Source organism: Passer domesticus, chromosome 5 (genome assembly GCF_036417665.1).
Source record: "Passer domesticus isolate bPasDom1 chromosome 5, bPasDom1.hap1, whole genome shotgun sequence".
NCBI lineage: Eukaryota > Metazoa > Chordata > Aves > Passeriformes > Passeridae > Passer > Passer domesticus.
The window spans coordinates 12,111,471-12,132,215 of record NC_087478.1 but is presented as its reverse complement, the minus strand read 5'-3'; the positions used below and the strand labels follow the sequence as shown (position 1 = coordinate 12,132,215).

Here is a 20,745-nt window from a genome sequence, read left to right as displayed (position 1 = left end):
GCTATTCAATACGTATTTTTTGTTGCACAATAAGAAAACAACAACTATCTATCTGTGTAAGCTCAGTTGCAGGTGGTTGAACTGGGTATACTGATCAACAAACTCCATTTTATTATCCAGGAAAGTAGACCAGTCACCAGAACAATGATCTCTGGTGATGTGGTTTTGAATGATGGCTTTAAAGCTATTTTGGTGGTTTCACTCCACACCTGTACAATCACAAAACTGTAGAATCATGGACAACTCTAAGCAGAAAGGGACTTCACGTATTCCAATTCCCTTCTCAAGGTCCAAACAGAGCAGGTTGCTCAGGATCACGTCCAGTCAAGTTCTGAGGATCTCCAAGGATGAGACGATACTACCTTGCTGGGTAACCTGGTCAATATTTGACCAGACTCATGACAAAAAAACCCCACCAGCACGCTTAAAATATGAATGAAAATCCTGTGAGAAAAGAAACCAGGAAGGGAATAACAGTTCTGCCTCCCCATACCAGGCAGCACCACAAGACCCATGTGGGTAAGTTATGTTTCAAGCTGCTGTGATTAGTCTCACCTTCATAAGCTTTACATACACTAAGATTAGAAGGACTATATAAACACAGGAAAACATTGTATTTGCTCATAGCAAAAGTCTTTTTTAAACAGAGACTGTGCAAACAACATTTGTAATTCCGATGTGTCATCTGCCACATGAAGCAAGAGTTTGACAACAGGAAAGTCACAAAGCACTGGCAGTAGCAGAGCTGTCCTCCTCAGCCAGCTGCACCAGGAGCAGGCTCAGCTCCCAGAGGAGGCAAAGTGGGAGCTGCTGCTTTCCACCAGCAGGCACAGCAGGGCTGGTTCTGCTCCTGACCCATCTGAACTGCACACTTCCACACCTCTACCACAGATTTCCAAACAGCCATGTCCAGGGGGGTCCTGATCCTAGCAGGTACCTCTGAGGGTCACTAGGAACGACACACACAGCTTGCAGAATTGCCACTAGCAGCTGCCACAAGCTACCAAAAAAGGCAGAATATTAAGACTGCACAAAACCAAAGCTGAGCTGGAATATCAATGTCAAATGAAACGCTCACATGTTGCTGAACATGCTGCCTAACATCAGAAACACGAGACAACAGCAGAAAGCCATGCAGGGCATTTTGGCAGAAGCACGCAGACATTTCACAGCTTGTCCCCTGGATGCCATGCTCACACTTACGTTAGTCTGTGTCACACTACCTGAACTTGTTTTAAGCATTTCCATCATCTGTGAGGTAGGGAGGGAAAAACAGAATAGTTAAGGTATAATCAAGTGAGATCTTGCACATCACAGTATAATTTGTAAACAACTCTTCATTGGATGTAGTGTGGAGAGTGTAAATGGTTCAGGCTTCTACCTTAACTTATCCAGACAGGGAACTTTCTGAAAGCCAGGTAAGTGATTGAATGGATTACTAAGGAGGAAAATGAAAAAAACCCAAAAAAACAACAAACTGGGATTAACAGAGGAAGAAGTAGTGACAGAACATAAATAAACACATAAACAAGTAAATAATTTTGGTGTCAGTAAGATTAATTTTTTTACTGTCATGTCAGAATCAAAACACTCAGTAATATCTTTTGATCAGTAAGCAATTTTAAACACTGTGTTAATCTGTCTGCTTCAAAAATATTTGAATAAAGATGCAAAATTAAAAAACAAATGCCTACAAATCATTACAATGAATTAGACCAAAGATAAAACTGTATCAGTTCTCATCTCAATATGGAAAGTTCTGTAGAAGTCTTTATTCTAGGTGAGAAATTACAGTAATGAAATAAAAGTGATAAATCAAGAATTTGTTGATACATTGCTCTTCAGTTTTGATTATACTTTCAAAATCATAGGTACCATTTGAAAGACACAGCCTACCAAATCCTTTTATATGCACAAACTTTCCTATTGGCTTAAATATTAAGGTTAGCCATGTGCTTTTAATCATGCACCCAGAGAAGCCCCCTCTGGTGAGATCTTGTGCCCATGCTACCCTGAGAAAGCCCAGGGGAACCCAACAGTATTTTGGATCTCAAAGGATCTTCAGTCATCTCCTGTAATTACTCCTGTGATTTGTGGTGAATTTACAGTACTTTGCACAGTGCATAAGCCTTTCATGTCTGATGAGGGCACATACTAAGTCACCTGAAAGCTGAAGGATTTGTACAAAGAAAAAAAGTACTTGCACATCTAGACTTTACAGTACTGAACAGCTAAAAATCCCTAACAAGATGGAGAAAACAATTATCTCCTGGGAGAGTGGCAGGGTAATCAATTGGCCTAAACTTCTGCTATTCAAGGGGAGCCTGAAAGGAGATACTCATATAGACAGAATTTGACACACTATCTCAAAACAATAATTTCTTCACTAAGAACAGAGACCAATGGTTCCACTATCACTTGACAACTATTTTGGAAAGAATTTAAGGACTTTACTGTGGGTGTAACATATAAATCACAAAGAGCCAAACTACCACCAGAGCTGTATTTTCTAGCTGGGCCTAATGTTTGCAGAAGAACTGCAAAATACAGAAGAGAAATTACATACAGTAGCTGGAAATATGTAAATGTATTGGTTATGTGATTGGCATGTCCCTGCTGAAAATAATCAACATATTGACTTTTCTGAAGATTCACAGTAGGCAGTAAGGAAAAAAAATGAAAAAAATCTGCGTATGTGTGTACGTACATTTTTTTTAAAAAAAGAATTTTATTTCTGTCTGTCTTGGAAGCTGTGATTTTGCATACTGGTACTGGAGTGCCTCCATTGGCTTATCTCTATCATTATTTCAGCAATGAAAAATAGAACAAATAGAGGTGCTGAAGGGTACACTGGATGAGTACTGAGATACAAAGCAAGGCAGCTGTCTCATTTAAAATGCTGGGGAGTATGAGGTAAAGTATCTTATTAAGCAAGTAATAGGGATATCATTTTCCTATTCCCCTATTTTATTTTGGTCCTTGTGCACTGTGAGAGCAAATGATCAGGAATTTGTAGCGATGTAATCATGCTTGGCTCCCTGCCTCCTCTGGCACATCCTGGTTCAGTGGAACTGATGCAGATTTTTTTGTGCAGATTAGGTGGCAGCGTTAAATTCAGCAGCATGACACCAATTGGATACACTTGGGAATTATCCTTGGAAAACCAATTTTACATTCAAGCACTGATGAAGGTTCCCATGCACCTCATGCTCTCCCTTTCCCCTGAGCTTTCCCTGGCATCACCCGAGGATCTCCCTGCCTGTCCAGCCTGCAGGACACACAGTCTGTGCTGCCCCCTCAGCACAGGGGATGTGCAGTCCCTTCCTTGGAACCCTGGAACCCTTCTCCTTCCATGGAGAAGACTCAGAGCAGCTTCTGTCTGCTAAACCATGGGGATGCATGTGAGACGCTGGCAGACTTGAGCCACCTAGGGATGTGCCCACGTCCTTGGTTCAGCTGGGACTGGGACAATGTTTCTGAAGTGAATTTCCCAGTCACTGTGCTCGCTCCAGCTGCTGATGGGCAGCTGTGGGGCCGAGCAGGAGCTTGGCTGGCATGACACTGTCTCTCCACCACGCTGCTGGCACGGCCTTTGGGCCCCCAGCACAAGCTGCTTCCTCCTGCAGTGCTGCTCCTTTTGCTAATGTAGATGTTGGATCCTGCTGACTTGATTGATTCTATTTAAATCAATGTAATTGTTTGTACGAACAAAGTTGATAGAACTGGTCCTAAGTGGCATTTACTCCACCATGCTATTTGGCATATAAATCAGCTGTTTGGGGCAGTGGTAACTGTTTTGTTACCACTGTGAAATTAGGGAAATCTGTTAAAGACAATAAAGAAAGTACATATTTGCAGTGAAACAACTGATATTAGCACTTGACTGGTCTTATTTAGATGTATAGAGTAGCCTTGCTCTGGAGGTAGTTTAAAGAGATTCCTCTGTCTTTTGAAAGATCTGTGAAATAATCAAGTTCATTGTAATGCCTTTCTTCCAAAGTATCATATACATTGATTTATTATGCATTTGGTTACATAGTTTTAAATCTGCATATGGTTGTTTGTACCCAGTGATAAAATATTATTTTAGCTTTTTTTTAATGGTTACAGTAAAATTCTGCATGATGTATATCACAAGTAGTAATTTTCAGCTAGAAATACTGATGACATCTTGCCTATGGCAATAAACAGGTTTTAATAGTACAGTAAAGCATGTCCTTTCTTCTTAATTAGTCTCCATTCATTAATCATGAAGCTTATTTACAAAAAGCCTAATACAATAGAAAAGAAGAATAACTAATGCCATGGCTGTATTCCCAGGATCACATGAAATTCCTCTTCACTAAGCTAGCTGAGCCTCTATAATCTCAAGGTGTTTATGAAATAATAGGGAGAAAGCATTAGGTTAAGCATTTATTTAGTAAAAAAAATAATTTTTTTCTTGGGATGAAATTCTCCTATTTTTGAGGGAAAATTAAAGTCCTTGATGGGTTAAAGCCACAGACATCTTGCAGTAAGATATAAGAAGCCTTGTCAGATCACTAACAGAAACAATCTTTATGATGCTGAGATTTTGTAGCTTATAATTAAACATAATTTTTCAGCCTCTGTAACCTGTATCATTCTCACATGCTGTATTTTGTACATCACAGCAATTAGAGAAGCCTACAGGGCACATTTAGAAGAAGGCTTTGTGTCAGGAGCTGGTGCTGTAGTGACTCAGCAAGACATCAGAAAGCTTTGCTTGTGCTAAGGCTTTGTGCACCTCCAGGAGGCTGGACCTGTCAGATTAACAAAAAGGGCTATTTTTGTAACATCCAAAAAGTTTCTGCCGTACATCAAAGTGCACTGGCTGCTTATTTTAGATGACAGCAACTCTTAGATTTGTCTTGAACAATGCAGTCTTTAGCACTTTTTTTGGTATGCACTTCTCCAAAAAGAAAATTTCCTGTGAAGCATTTTGTTGAAGAAGGGCTTTCCATTTGAGATCATCAGAGACATTTTCATCCTGTGCTTCAAAAGTTCCAGTAAATTAACAGCACAAGTACCAAAGGTAAGAGGCTGTCATGGCATGTTGGGGACTACTCTGAGCATGGACATCTGGATTTGTGCCCTGCTCTTCAGCTGAGCTGGGGTTTGCTCCCAGGCAGTGTGAAGAGCCTCTTGAAAACGGGGTCCTCAGTTGGTCTGGCTTTTTATTTATTGAGTTAATTTTTTACTCCCAGCAACCAAAATCTCACCCTCCTTCCCAGACACTCAGTTATTCTCATTCTTGAAACTAACTTGCCTGAAAGCTGCTCTTTTCCCTGTGGCCATTGATGAATGTGGCATATGTAGCCTTCCACAAGCAGAGGGGCTGTGAGTTACTTTCCCTTGGCTGCTCTTAAATCTGCCAGGATGTTTGGATAATTAGTCTGAGCATTTTATCCTGACTTGTGTTTCTTTCCTTGTGCCTGACCTAGTGGGATCCTGACTACAGAAGTGTGAAGCAGTGGAAGACATGAGGTCACAGATGTGTCCCCAAGGTCAGAATCAAGAACTTTTGGCAAGTTCTAGAGAGATAATGGAAATTACCTCTGAAACTAGGTGATTTCACAAAAGATGTCGTCATTAACATTTGGCTTTCACAATGTGCCATTGGTTTGTGTTAATCTCAGAAGGATATTGTCAAAGAGACTGCTATTAACTCTAATGGCACAGTGAAGTGACTTGGAAAAGGTGACACCAGAGTCAACAAAGGCACTGAAATTGGAATGAGCTTTTCTGAGTCATGGCCTGACTCAGCTCTCCTTGCCCCTTCTTCCCCAATACCCCTGCAGCTGCCCTCTGCTCCTTTTTGCTGTTGCCTTTGTGTGGTCCCTCTCAGCGGCCTGTCCCTGCTCACCAAAGCACTCACCAAGGTCCCTTGGCTGGCCTGTGCTCCGGGGCCTTCCTTGGCCAAATGCAGCTGCACTTTTCTAGATGGGGATGGATTAACTGTGTGCTTAAAAGCTTTGCTGGATGGAGACCTGGACTCCAGAGCCAGACGCACCTTCACTGCTGGAGCCTGCAAGGAGGAGGAGGAGGAGGCATTTTTCTCCTTCTCACACACTGACTAGAAAGGGGTGAGCAAGAGAAGGAGAGAGAGCCCTGACTTGGTTTCTGCATTGCTGCCATCAGAGCACTGGGCAATGAGGCTTTGAGTACCTCCCAGATCCCAGAGCATTCTGGGGAGAATTAATAGCAAGGCTGAGCTGAAAAGTAGTTCTGTAATATTATTTAATAAAAACACTTGGAGAAAAGTTTTCCCTATTGACTTTGGAAAAAAAGAAACATCTAAAAACCCAACAACAATTTTTATGCAGGCAGCTAGTATTGTAAATATTAGATTTATACTAGAATAACTTGTAGTTATATTAGTACTTGCCCGTATAAAAAATATTTTGTGGTTTTCAGTAGGAACTCAGTATTACTACTAGTAATACTTTCATTTGAGTAGCTCTTTTGTCTGCAAAACGTGTCAATGATTGCTTGTAAGTCACACAATGCAGGGGTGCTGGAACCTCCCTTACCTAAGCTATTTAAAAGCATCATGTTGTTCCTGTTATTTTAAGAACACAGCATATAACATCCAGTTGAAAATAAAAACCATTCTCCTTACTTGTTTTTCCAACTGAAGCTTATTTTCACTGTTTTCTCAGAGAAGCAACAAAGTTTGGGCTTAATCTGTTTAATTGCACCTTCAATTTTCATCCCTTTATGTTATTACCATAAATGCATGATTTTTAAAAGTCTGTTCCTCAAGTTATTTCACCCATCAAAAGGCTTGGTTTTGCTTCTGAGGTGTATGTTTTATATAGTAAACTTCCCTGTAGGATACAGGACAAAGATTTCTTTGCTGAATCACTACAGTCAACAGGAATTTCAATACCTATATCTCAGGCAGTTGGGTGAGGTATCTTTTAGTTTCTTCCTCTATTAGGTTGCTGCTTTTTTTTTGGGTCTCCCTAGACTCAGCACAGCAGCATGAGCTGAGAGTTCTCAGCATGGCAGCTGTAAGAATCACTGATTTTTTTTGGTCAGTAGCAGAAACAGACAAAAAAAGGCTGATTTCTGTCAGCCTTTTGAAAAGCAATTCTGAAAAAATTAATTTCAGACCAGCAAAATACATGATTTGAGGGACATGGTATAAAAGTAGAGGAAAAAAAGCCTGGCATCACAAAGTGGAAGAATAAGGCATGGCAGCTATTATTCCCTGACCTGGCTTTCAAAGGAAAAGATGTTCACTGAGGTCAAAACCCTCTCTTCTACACGCAGAGATTTGAGCCAAAGCCCTTCTTTTACTAGAGATGTTCTCTAGCTCCAGCCAGAGGTCACCTGAAATAAGATGTTCTCCAGCTCTCCTGCTGTGACTATTTTACTTTTCATTGCAACTGTACAAATGCTCAGCAGTTAAGCAGAGCAGAGCACGTATTTGAGTGAGTTTTCTGTCTGGTACAACCTATGGCTGAGACACAGCACCATCAGGTTTAGCTTGGTGGCAAAGGCCAGTGAAGCCATTTACATTGAATTAGATGCCACTGAAAGAACAGGTTTCAGCCACATTCCCCAGTATGTCCTGGATGAGCAGCAGCTGCCCTGGAGCAGGGGTGTGGGGGCTCCTTTCTCCAGGTAAGGGAGGGCTGGAACCACTATTGCTGAATTTGTTCATAAAGAATTGTTGTGATCCAAAATTGCACTTTTAAATTATAAAAGAATGAAAAATGCTGTTTTTAAATGCTGTGCACCCCTTCTGAACATCAATCATGCACATTGAAAATCCCACTTTCTGTGACAGTCCATGCATGTGATCTTTACCTGCACACATAGGAGAGGTGCTGGTGAATCCTTGTGAGTCATTCAGCTCAAGGAATGACAATAATGAGATCTCAGCTACCTTCCTTCAATTCCTGGTCTCTCTGTCCAGCCCTTGGATCTGCACACTGAGGTTACCTTACTAATCTCACTGGTTTAGATTTGAAAGTCCCAAGGTAGTATGCCAACCCTCTTGCACACATTATTATTTTTGTATCTAAATCTTCTTTAAATATTGGGCAGGCTCTCTTTTCATAGCTGAGTAGTTATTTCAGTAAGTGTGGCAGTTGATTTACAGTTGGTACTGTGTGCACTTTCTGTAGTGAAGCATAAAATTGAAAAGCTTATGTCAAATTCATTCATACATGGACACGCTCAAGAACAAATTAATTTTAAAGCACTCACAGGGTGTATAATGTTTCTATGTCATGCTTTACAAATCTATAAAGTAATTTATAACATAAAGCCTACTTTGGAAGAGAGCTGTAGTAGAACAGATAGCAAAGTGATTTCAATCTAAAATATCCCAGTGCTACACTTCCCCAGATATCTGCAATTCAGATCTGATAGGAACCATGAGTAATCAGTTTCTAAAGCAAAATTATTATACAAGAAAAGGCTCTCAGTGCAATGTCCTCTTGCAAAACCAGGCTATTCTAGGACAAATTAGGTTTCCTAACCATTGGTATGCAGCACACTAGATAAGGTGTCAGATTCAGATCTCAAACTAGTATAAATCAGAAGTCACAGCCAGGAAGGATCAAGATAAACTCTTAAAGATGCATATTGGATAAATTTCATATGTAACTGTAATACCAGGACCCCTGTAATTAACAGCAAGGGAGTTTTCACCCCATGGGAACAGATGCCTTCAAGCTGGCACTACTGTTGTGGTCCTTCTCCTCTGGATGGCACAGCCCACAGAGGGTGCCTCTGCACTGGGTGAGTCTTCCCCGTGCCATTCGAGGTTCTTTGAACATCCTTCCAGTGTTTTGTATTTTGGAGCACCACCAGATTCTTTCTGCTGTCTTTGGCAGAAGCTGGAGCTGCCAGCACTGTCTGACACCAGCCTCTTGCTGCATGGACCAAGGGACCCAGAAATCAAGAGAAGAGCACCTCCCTCTGATCACAGCCAAGCTCCTTGTCTGCTTGCAGCAACCTCATGCCTGTAAATTCTCCCACACTGAGCACTTATCATTAGCAAATGTGGTAGGCAATCCTCAGGAACATTCAAAGGCAGTCACCCAAACTCAGCCCTGAGGTGAGCAGCTACAGCTGCCCTCAAACTGCAGGTCTGCACAGACAGGAATGGGTGCTGAGTCTAAAGAGCTGGCAGAAGCCAGCTCTGCCACAGCTACTTCTGCTCCCTCCTTGCATTTTTTTCCAGGGGCATTCCTGCTCTCTGCAAGAAGCAACTTAATATACTAACAATGCAAGGAGTAAAATATACAGCAATGACTGTGGACTGCTGGCGTGCTCCTCTTCCCACTATTCATCCCACTTGGCATGTGTGTTGCACCTAGGTAGCTAACTCTGTAATTTGGACACAAGTAGTGTGCTCCCTTATCTCCTCAGGAGAAACAGAGATATAATCAGAATTTAGAGTGGCTTCTAAAAGGTGCATATTTCAAAGGTAAAATTGCAACATAAAGCATTCAGAGGAACGATAGCCCAAGTACCACCTGTGTGCAGGGGGGAAGGAAAATATCATTCTTTGTAACAGCCAGTGGTGGCAGACAAAAGGGTCTAACTCAAAGCAGCTGCTCCTACTCCTTGCATCAGAGGGAGGAAGCCCTAGTTGCAGTCCCCTCATGCAGTGAACTTTGAGGTATTTATAAAAAGTGGAACAGCTTCCACAGTGCAGGGCAGTAAAGGTCACCCCAGCACAGCTGGGCTGGCAACCAGTCAGTACAGCACAGCCACAGCAATGAGGAGAGAAACCCTGGCTGTGGGGCACTGGGACCATCCTTCAACACAGACACGTAGGCTGGGGGTCACCATGGAGCTGGGTGGGGAAGGTCACACAGGATGGAGGAGCTGAGCCTTGCCTTCTGCTAAAAGCTGGGACCCTGTTTCTCAAAAATACCTAATGACATTGGGTGCATTACACTTCTCAGCACAGGAATTGGTTTTGTCGGACATTCTCTTCCTGAAAGTCAGTTGAAACCAGGTCTCCCAAAAGCCCTTTTGAAAAGATTGACCTATGCCAGTCTCGTGTGCTGCATTCCTCCCTCCAGCCACCACATTGCTGACAGAATGGGGAGGAAGAAAACTCCTTATTCCAGCAGGAAAGGCTGAAAAAGGAAGAACTATTAGTCTGAAATTCTGCTATTAAAGAGGAAGATTTCAAAGGAACCCAAAGAAAAAATGCATCTAGCTCAGTGGGAATGCCTTAGGTATAGACTTCACCTATTTCTTTGCAGCAAGCCAGTTAGTTCTGCAACCTTAACAGCTGCTTTAAACAAAAGGATTCCTAAAATATGCTTTATCATCAGAAGGCAATGGCTGACAGCCAGCAAGCACAAGGAGCAGTGGGGTGTTGGAGGAGCCCTGCCCAGCCCCACCACAGGCAATGGGGAGGCAGCTGCATGAGTGCCAGGCTGGGGGCTGTGCCATTTGCTGAGTGCTTTGAACACTCCTGTTTGCAGTCAATAATAAATACCTGCAATGTTAATAATTTGCACTGGAATGCTCTGTGACTTCTTTCTGCCTCAGGTTGCACTTTTTTCTTTAAAGTTTCAGCACAGCAGTTCAGCAGTTTTTGAGAACCTGTGTCATTGCCTCGGGAGCTCCTGACTCCAAGAGGAGACAAAATTCATCAGCTTTCCTATGGCTGTCATAGTAGTTCTGAAATATTAAATAAATGGTATTTGGATTGTTTTTTTGATTTTGATTGTGAAAATCAGTCATAAAATCCTTGACAATTAGATACCAATGTAGACCTATCCCACCATTCCTTTGCAGATGCAGAGTGCTCCAGAATGTTAGATCCACAAAGTGGTGATAGCATGAAGCCATGATGCTGTAACACTCACCTTTCAGGGATCTAACCCGCCCTGAACAGTCACAAAGCAGGATGTATATAGGGAGCTTGCAGCTTGAGGAGAGAGATGGGTTCCTAAGCTTGGGATCCAGGAAAGCCAATATAATGCAGAAAGACTGCCTGTGACAGAGGCCAGGAGGCATTTGAAATGAAAGACTGCTGAGCTCTGCACGGAACACAGAGGAAATGCTCATCTTTCCTGGTTGGTGGAGAGCTTCTACTCAAGAGCATTTCTGTGGACCCCTGCTGTTTCCCACTCTTGTATTCCAGGAAGGCAGTTATTGTTTGTCCTCCCTTCTACTGCATTAAATGTTTCTAGGTGGCTGTCACGATGAAAAGTCTGCTGGGACTGCCCTGGACACCTCTGCAATGCCAGGAGGGGATGAAGTCTTGATCTTGTCTGTGGTGAGTATTCTTTCTTAGCCAAGATTGTCTCCTTTGCTGATGTGCTAAGATTTTGGGTAGGAGGGAACACTCCCCAGAGATCACCAAGTCTCCTGTCCAGGCCTAAATAAAAATCTCCTACAGGCAGGTCCTCTCTGTGTGGACAAGAGAATTATTGAGTAAATGCCTTTATAAATGCCAGAAAAGTGCTGATTAACAAATTACATTTGTTTCTCTCAAACACTGCCATCACTTTCTCAATCAATTGATGTGAAAGGGTTTCTCTCTTGAACTGGCTTTTTAACTGTGCTGCTAAGGAGGCAGGTGAGGTGCCAGGGTAAATAAGCTTGTGCAGGGCTCTTGGAAATTATGGCTGGAGGTTGCCTCCAGCTGCCAAACTTACACAGTGAGAGTGAAGCCTGCAGTGTAGACAAACATTCTGCTACTGCCCCAGATTTCAAGTTAGCTTACATAAAATATGAACTTATGCAATTTATGTGCAAAATAAAAGACTTTCTAAGGTGTTTGACTTGATATTCCAGGGCATAACATGAGCACTATGTAGGTTTAATAAAGCACACAGGAAACAAAAGTGAAGAACTGCTTTCCCTAGCACCATTTGGCAATAAGCCATCATCATTAAACACAGGGTACCTAGCAGGGATGTACAGAGGTTGTTCCTAGACCTAAAAATGCTCATCAGCAGTGCAGATGCTACATTGGATCGTGGCTGATAAAATCTGCAGCTTGCACAAGAATCGATGTCATGTTTAAAAGATGAAGAGGAGGCAGTGATACGAGACCTGTTGCTTGGTCAGACAAATCCACTGCTTTTAATACGGCCAAATAGAGAGTTAAAACCACAGAAAAAGAAATACTAGCTGCTCTAGTTAAGTGCTGTTTTTTCTCTAAAGGCTTTAGAGGCCAAAGAAGAAGACAAAAACTCAGGTCCTCTAATAACTCAGAAGGTTAATGAGACTTTGACTGGCTAAACAGGGGATGCTGAGATGGAGGCAGGAGCCGAGGTCAACACTGCTATCTGTGGTCTTAGCATCCACTGAGGATGCTGAAAACCTGGGAAAGAGGCAGAGAAGAACTGCAAAAGGGGGCCAAGGACTACAGAAAGCACCTAATGGGGAGAGAGAGGTTAAGAAAGCACTGTCTGTCTGGGTTATCAAAAAGATTGAAAAGTCTTGATTACAGAGAAAAACTCTTCACGGAGACAAATGAGCTCTTTATTTTGGTGGAAAAGGATGAATGCTTAAAAGCTGAAGCCAAATATATCTGGAGTGGAAATTAGGCAAAACATGTTAATAATGAGGGTTTAAAACAAGCTGCTGAGAGAAGACAAGGAGTCTGCAGTGCTTGATGAAGATGTCTCAATGCTTTTCTGAGAGAATTTTCCTGAATACATGCTACATTTCAGTCCATCCCAACAAGGGCACAAATGGGTGACATTTTAAGAGTGGTGTTAAAATCCAGTTATCTTTTCCAGCTTCAGCTCTGGGACCTTGTCTGAGCTATCTGGAGGCACACAGGGGTGTGTGCCTCTTTGCTCTTTCTCCCCTTCCAGCAGGATAGTCACGTCAAAACCAGCACTGGCATTCAGTCCTAAAGCCTGGCTTGCTGAGTTTCCAAAATGCCTTGCAGAACAATGAACCCCTTCCTTGTCTGTCCTCATTGAAACTATTCCCAGAGCAGAGGGACAGTAGGGCACTGCAGGGGTGACCACATCAGCTCCCACCTGTCCTGGGCAGGATGGGTGGCTCGGGGCACCGAGCCAGGCTGACACAACTCCAGCGGGTGCTGCCTTCATCTGGGGGATCATTCAAGAGAACAACCTGTGTTCTCATCCTGAGAGAGTTTTTTACCTGAAACTCAACACATTTTCTTCACTAAAATATGTTCACTCCATTTTCTTTCTCTCTTCATCTTCCAGAGATAAACAATTATTTTTTCCCCAGTGGAGCACCAACATCCTTCAAATGCCTGTTAGAAAGCTTCACCCTCACTTAGTTGGTGAGCTCAGCAGTGCCAGCTCTGTGCATCAGTCCTGCAGCATGGACTAGAAATGCTGTGCTGTGGCTCTCCCTTTGCACCCAGCAAATGGTTCCCAGTATGTTTAGAATACTCAGTCGATGGTGGGATTGAACGCAACAGGGCTAAAAGGCTCAAAATAAGGTGGGTATGATTTCACCTGTAGCAAAACAATAATCCCCACCTTCTTTGAAGCTCATTGTAGCTACTTTTTACTCCTTTAAGTTGTCAGTCTCATGGCAAGGAGCTGGCAAAAAAATTACTCCCACGCTTGGCTTTGCAACAGGAAAGTGAGTGCGTCATGCAACGATGTTTCAGGCTTTCATCAATTTATCTTTGACAAAATGCAGCTCTTTAGAGAGAGATCAAGGCTGGAAGAAAAAGACAATGCTGACATTCTATCCTGGTACTTCTAGACTTTTTTAGCATGGAGACTCCTTTACTCAGCATTTAAAGAAATTGTCAAATCTTCGTATACTAACTATAGAAGAGTGAAAGTCTGAGCAGTGGCAGCAGTGGTGGAGCAGCCCAGGGAGACAAAAGATGTGTGGACTAAGCCTGAACATGCAGTGCCTTGTGTTAACACAGATCCCATGTCTGGGACCCTTGAGTATTCAGCCCTTAGAGGGAGTAACTTTCCTCCAGCTTCTGGATGGTTCCCAAACAGGAATATCCACTGACAAGCAGCAGATGATTGCTGCTCAGTAGACAATTGTCATGGTGGCACAGTCAGAAATTTGAGATCCTGCTCATTTCCCAGCCCATGCTCATTCCAGCAGGACCCCACACATATTTGCTTCCTGTGACTTTCTAGGGAAAGCAGTTGAGTTACAAGGGACAAAGCTGTTTCTTGAGAAATAGAACTCCTTAATGTGTGGTTAAGCACAGAAATATTTCCTGATTTATTGTTTGTTTGTTTGCTTTTAAGGATGTAGAGAGGGGTAATAAGCAGGCAAATGAATGTGTTTGTGATATGTTTTTAGAAGAATGAAGAATGAGTTATTTAATGGAAAATTGAAAGATGTGATTGCACTCTGTCATGAGCACTTACAAGTTTGGCCATTGTATAATTCCACTGACTTTTTTAGAATTGTCCTAACTTAATAGTCAGAAGGGAGGTGCAAATTAGACACAAAGCCCACATTCACACTCTTGTGAATTAAAAATATAGAATTCTGACTTGCAGAGATAAGCATTTAAATCAGCTGATTTAAAAACTATTAAAAACCACCTTGCTAAATTGAAAAATAAAGAAATCAAGAAAGACATCAGGATAAAATATTTGGAATTTCCAAAGACAAATGGAGAAGTGGAAATTATTGACAATTACAAAAAAAAGCAAACCCAAATCCCAAAGGTTTTCTCAGAAAAGTACCTTCTAGAGCAACCACACCACAGTAGAGGAAAGAAGAACTTATGAAGACATTAATCAATGTGTGAGTGAAAAGAAAATTAGATGCTTCAGGGCACAAAGATGACAGGAAGCATATCTGTGGCAATAAGAGATGATGGAAATCATACAGAGGGAAATATAACAAAGTATACATAAGGAGAGGATGCAAGCACTGCAGAACACCTACTCTGACAATACAGTCTTTTGCTCTCACTAAAAGCAAAAATCAATAAACTCTGTGTAGGAAGAAAAGCTTATTAAATCATTGACTGTCCAAGCAGATATTCCTGTTGGCAAACACATTGCTCTGTGTGATGGATGGACACCAGGGTCAAGAGGTCATTCACTGAAGTGATCAGGCTTCATAAAATCCAGATTTGCAAACAGCTGGGGCAGCAGAGGCTCAGTGCAGTTGCTGCTGTTGGGTGATTTCTGTGCACTGCAACACTGCAAGCTCCTTTTTGGACCAGTGAAAGGGTCTCAATGAAGGAAGAAGTGGAGGCATTCCCACAGCTCTGGCCCTGGGCAGGCTCCTGCAGTGCCTGCCCCTGCAGCAGCCACGGGGCTCAGCTCTGAATCCCCAGCACTGCGGTTCTCTCCCTCCCCCTGCTTGCCCAACAGGGAACCTGGTGGTAAAGCAGGATGAAACACACTGCAATTCCTTGTGTGGAGACACATCCTACCCCATCATCAGCAAAGGACTCCTGAACCCTGGATCACAAGGTTTAGCTTGGAAAGGACCTTCAAAGATCACCTAGCTTAAGCCCAGTGCCGTGGGCAGGGGCACCAAGGGCCTGAAGATCACCCTACATTTGGCACATACCAAAGCAACAATAAAATGCCTCCTTTGAAGCTACCCTGTGTTTCTCCCACTGTCTGGCAGCAAGCTGTAACTTGGTCCAATTTCAGCTCTCCCTGTTGGCTATTTATATTACTGGTGGGTCTCTCATCCCTTAGCATCAGCCCATTTCTTCCTTATGCCCCCTGCCCCATCCCCACACTCCTTAACCCTCAGCATTACTGCCCTCTTTGTGCAAGGTGAAACACACAGAGCTCACTCAGTCACCTGTTGAGAGAGAGAGGCAAAGGAAAGGAGCTTTCAAGGGAGAGCACTGGGCTGTAAACTTCAGGAATGTGCATTTCATCCATAACTGCAGCTGAGCAGACAAACTGGGGCACAGAGAAACCACGGTCCTACAGGACCTGGTCTCATTCTCAGTGTCCAATCTCCTTTCTTCTGTGGCACCCTCTTCTGACCCGAGCTGACTCTAAGGGAGCTCAAACACATTTCCAGGTACACCTCAGGGCCCTGTGCACAGTGGGCTGGATTTTGGTGAAGATATGAGATCTGGAGATGACAGCCATGGAAATGTCATAGGTCCTTCAATAGTTCCCCTCCTCCTCTGCGTTTCCTCCTCCTCCAGTAAGATTTCCATTCCATCCAATGCAAAGCATTTGCATTTCATTAAGCACTTCTTCCTTTAAATGATGCCTCATTATGACTTTCTTTTTGGGTTAGGTATTTCTTTAATTTCTAAGCATACTAATTATGTTTTTCTTTTGGAGGGAAGATGGGCATGCCCTGAAGCTCGGGAATGCTCATTTCAGACCAGTGTGGAAGCAGTCTTTGGGGTCAGGCTGCAAGTGTCCATAATTCCCCACAACCCTAACACTGTGTGTTTACTGCTGTGGATTGGGATCTACCCAATTTGACCTTGATGAGCCAACGTTTTTCTGGCTTTTTTTAGAGTTTCGGGCTGGAGAAAGTACAAAGTGGGTTTTTTTCTTTTCCTGGAGTACAAAGTGCTGTATCAGGCTGGTGAACACTTGGGGCCACTTCTGCTTCAATTCAGTCTGAGGAACGACAGGGGATCACAATAAGCATTGGCCCTTTGGTTATTAAAAATTTATTTTGAGATGTTTTCTCCATCCCAAATTGACAACAAGAAAATCTTGTTTGTTTCTTGCAAATTGTGGAGAATTTTTATATGCCAGTGCATTTTCTCCTGAATGCTAACATATGAGAATAAAATCAAAATTATGTACATTAATAATAGAATACACATATAAAGATAACTTTGAGGTGTCTAAACTTTCTGCATATTCTTCTAGATTGTTGATAGCTTTTGTATGTGAATATAATAAAAACAAAGAAAAAAAGAACAAAATTGAAATGTAAATATTTTTGTCTGGAAAAGAAAAATAATTTGTATCAATAAATCAGTCACAATCTTTGTTTGCCACCGTCAAGAATAATCTATCTGCAAGGAATGAATTTCTGACCTTAAGTAGCTAACTTACTGTCCAACCTTACCATACTGACACTATTCAAATAAGTTAGAGCTTAGCCAAACTCTTTCTTCCTCAAGTTATAAATTTTTCCTCTGATAAAAAGTAAAGTTTGATTTTATTTTACTGTGCTCAGACAGCATCATCCCCTTGATATTATGTTTATTTAGCAAGATAAATGGAAGTTTTCATTTTCTTTCTTCTGGAAAAATGTATTTGCAGAAAAGAGAAAATCAAAAGAACATATAACATCATTGGCAGGAACCAATGATGTGAAAAAAATGTTTCTGCTTACTGTTTTTTTTATTTCTTTTGCCTTTTGGGCCATGTTTAGAAGCCATGCTGTCTATCATCCATGTGTGTGACACACTCATGGAGCCCTGAAAACCCATGGAAAGCAGAAGGTCAGCAGCGGGCTGTCTCCTCTGCCAGGCAGCCTTGACAGTGTGAGCTGTTTGATGTCACGATCTCTTGCTCAAGTGCCCAATTTCTGCAGGAGAATTCAACCACTTGTAGCTTGTGACAAGAGCCACATACTGAGAAAACAGATCACATGCAGTGGAGTACCTGGGAACCTTGCCTGAGGAAGACTGCAGAAACCAAACCAAGGGCCAGACATGCAGTTAAGGAACTTATTTTCCAAATTTTGTTATGCAACCAAGGTGCACAAAATTAATCTACAAGTTACTCAGATACCAGAAATTTTGGGATTATTTGTGCCCTGCCACAGGTTAAATCAACTACAGCTGTATTGAACTGCTTTCATTAGTAGGTCAAATATATAATGGGGGCATTTTCTATGGAACTTGACTGACGTGATGCCAAGGAGGAAGTTTGCCTTGTAAAGTTACAGGAGGCTTAACCATTTAGACTTCTCTCTGGTCTAGTTATGGAATATTTAGTAAATGGCACAATCTAACCACTGAAGAAATTTTACTGGGGTTCTGAGGAATACAAAGGGCAATAATCTGGTTTTAGTGCAATCATTGCAATCCCACAGATGGAACTGGTCTGGTTGCAGCCTGTTGTAATCACTGCCACCCATGCAAAGTGAAGGACTACAGCAGGCCAGTGGAGAAAGAAGTTCTTCAGACATTTTCTTTGCAGCAATACTGTATGAAAATAGTTTGAACTATCAATCCCAGAATGACAGATTAATCTAATTTTGGGGGAGAAGCAGAAGTGACACTGATGGATGAACGGTGGCAGGCGGGGCTCAGAGCAGCCATGGAGCGGGTGTTAATCCTATTGCTGCATCCAAGAAAGGACCTCATCCTCCAGCTCTGATGACTCAGCAGAGGGCAGATATTTAAGGAAAGGTCTGACTCTGTTTACTGAAGAAAATGTCTGTGGGAATTTATTCTGCATGAGGGATGCAGGACAGAGCCCTTGGTTATGGCTGCAAGGTGTTACAGCTCCCCTGCTCCCTCTCCTGCCCCTGGAAAACCCCACAGCAAACAGGAATCCCCAGACAAAGTCCTACATTTCTCATTTGAAGACCTGCCAGTTGAAACTTCAGTTTTCAATTTTCTCTGGAGCACTATATTATCAGAGGTATTTGATGCTTAGTTTAACTTGGTTTCCACATGTTGCTATGTTTATGAAATGTCTTTCAGTGAGGAAGATGCAATCACAAGATCTTGCTCTTTGGCTTAATTTCCAATTAATTGTCACAATTGTTTTTCCAAATCCAGGTCAGCCTGCTAAACATACTTAATAATTTACAGTTTTTAATACCTATTGGCCGGGCCTGAAAGGCTGACTTTTTTCTTCAGCTCATTGTGAACTCTGTAGGGAAAAAGACTGAAAACTGCAAAGGTCAAGAGGAGTTTCAGATTAAGGTTTATGTTGTGCTGCTATTTGAGTAAACAAAGGTAAATTCCAGAAGGAGGGATGAATTTACATCACATACAATGTGTATTGACTGTGGTGAGGTAGAGCTGGAATGGAAATCTTTTCCCATTGTGAGGCAGACTGAGCAGGAGTGATGTGAGAGAATGTGGAGGAAGGTTTACCAGAGGGTGCTGGGATGGGTAATGAACAGCAGAGGCAGGAACAGCAGGAAAACATCCATTAGCAGAGATTACTGCATCACACAGAGCCTTTGCACACCCTGCCAGAGCAGGTTTTCATGCTGGTGCCTGGGGTTGTGTCTATAGCAGTATATGAGAACAGACAATGTTCTGCTCTCTAGTCCTGAGGGCAAGAGGCACAGCATGGCAGCACCTATCCTTGCCTCCCCAGCCTTGCCTTAACTGTGAGCACCTGACCTGCATCTCCTGAAGTGGTTGACTCCACTCTGCTCTCCCCTGACAGGTGCTGGCTGCGTCTTCCTCCTTATGAGAGCTTGGGTGCCTCACGTGTGTCAGCACCTATGCACAGGTGTCTTTGGGGTGTCAGCCCCACCTGAACTGTGCTGGTGGCTGTGCTGTCGTTGGCCACACTGCTGCAGAAGAGGCAGCCTGGGGGTGAAAGGCAAAGCCAAATAAAGAGATGTCTACGTCACAGCTACCTGATAAAGTGACTGCAGCTTGTAATCAAGGATATACGGGGATAGCTGTGGCCTATTTGCTACTTAGTGAGGCTTGCAGCAGTAGTAGGTGCAATGATGTAGGCATCATTCATCTGTATTTTCCAGCCTCCAGATGCATTTATTTATGGATACATTTAGCCTGTGCTACTCCTTCTCTATTGCTGTGCCTTTACAAGCTAGCCTGAAGCTAAATCTGGACCTTCTGAATGGAGTTTGCTTGCATCTCTGCTTAGATCAAAGAGGGAGAGAAGCAGAGCTGACCCTGCTGGATGTGTGAAGTGTTGGCCAAGAGAGATGGAGCTGTAATGAGTCTGATGGTGTGATGTGCCTGAAACCAGTGTATGGGCTCCATGTCTACACCATGTCAGATACTGCTGTCTCAGCCTCGCCTGAGCTGGTGGGGCTGTACCTTAGTCACTCTGAGAAAAATACAGAGTAACTTCTGAAGCTCATTAAAATGTAACTGAATGGTAAGGAATGAGGAGGAAAAGGAGCAGCTTTTTGAATAGAGCATTCCTGCTGTTCAGGAAAGCAAAATGTAAGGCCCAGAACGGAGTGGGACATGCATGCAGGGAAACACCGATGCAGATATTTAAAAATAACTGTATGGAATGAATGGAGAATGAAACTACAAAATGAACCACAAACAGAACAAATTTACATGAAGCTGAACAAAACCATGGAAGTTAACTCAGTATCTTTATCTTGTGTGAAGGTTTTATTGTGCCTTTAGGATAAAAAGGAGCTTGAAAGGATTATATATCTCATGAAACACATCTGCTGAGCTTCTAATGGTTATGCTGCTGGTAGAAGACATTGCTTATCAAAGCCTAAATAATGTTCTCCCTTTCACATATAAACAGGAGCCATAAAGTCTGGGAGTGGGATTTCCCAAAGCAGGCTCATGACAGAAAAATACCTACTTATTCACTCCTGGCAGGTCTGGGAACTTATGACTAATTCTACATCAATTACACTGCTGATCTTCTGTCAATCTATACACAAATCCTGTCAGTGCATTAATACCCCTTACTGCATAGACACAAGTAAAGCAAGATACAGACAAACCAAGTAATTTATTGCTTTCTATGCCTTGTGATCATAGTGAGACCGTTCCTTAGCAAGGTTTGGAATAAATGAGCTGGTCACAACCCCTTTCATTCTGGAAGTGTCCCAGGGCTTCCCAGGTGAGTTTAGTTCTTACAGAAAATATTACATTGACAGTCTTGAGAA

General features: G+C 42.5%; 1 protein-coding gene across 4 annotated transcripts in view; it reads right to left on the bottom strand.

The window, feature by feature from the left end:
* The window catches only part of LHFPL3 (LHFPL tetraspan subfamily member 3), a 232,618-nt gene that overhangs the window by 32,996 nt on the left and 178,877 nt on the right, over nucleotides 1-20,745 (bottom strand). Inside the window, exons 3-4 of one of the 4 annotated variants that reach the window (XM_064421995.1) lie at nucleotides 1,224-1,251; nucleotides 983-1,000 (exon numbers count right to left, since the gene is read on the bottom strand). The exons of 1 other annotated variant lie outside the window; for it this stretch is intronic. In XM_064421995.1, coding sequence (XP_064278065.1) covers nucleotides 1,235-1,251 — 17 coding nt within the window. In that variant the 3' untranslated portion in view covers nucleotides 983-1,000; nucleotides 1,224-1,234. Of the gene's footprint in view, nucleotides 1-982; nucleotides 1,001-1,203; nucleotides 1,252-20,745 lie in introns of those variants that run through there. 2 more of the 4 variants (XM_064421994.1, XM_064421993.1) reach the window with 2 other exon arrangements.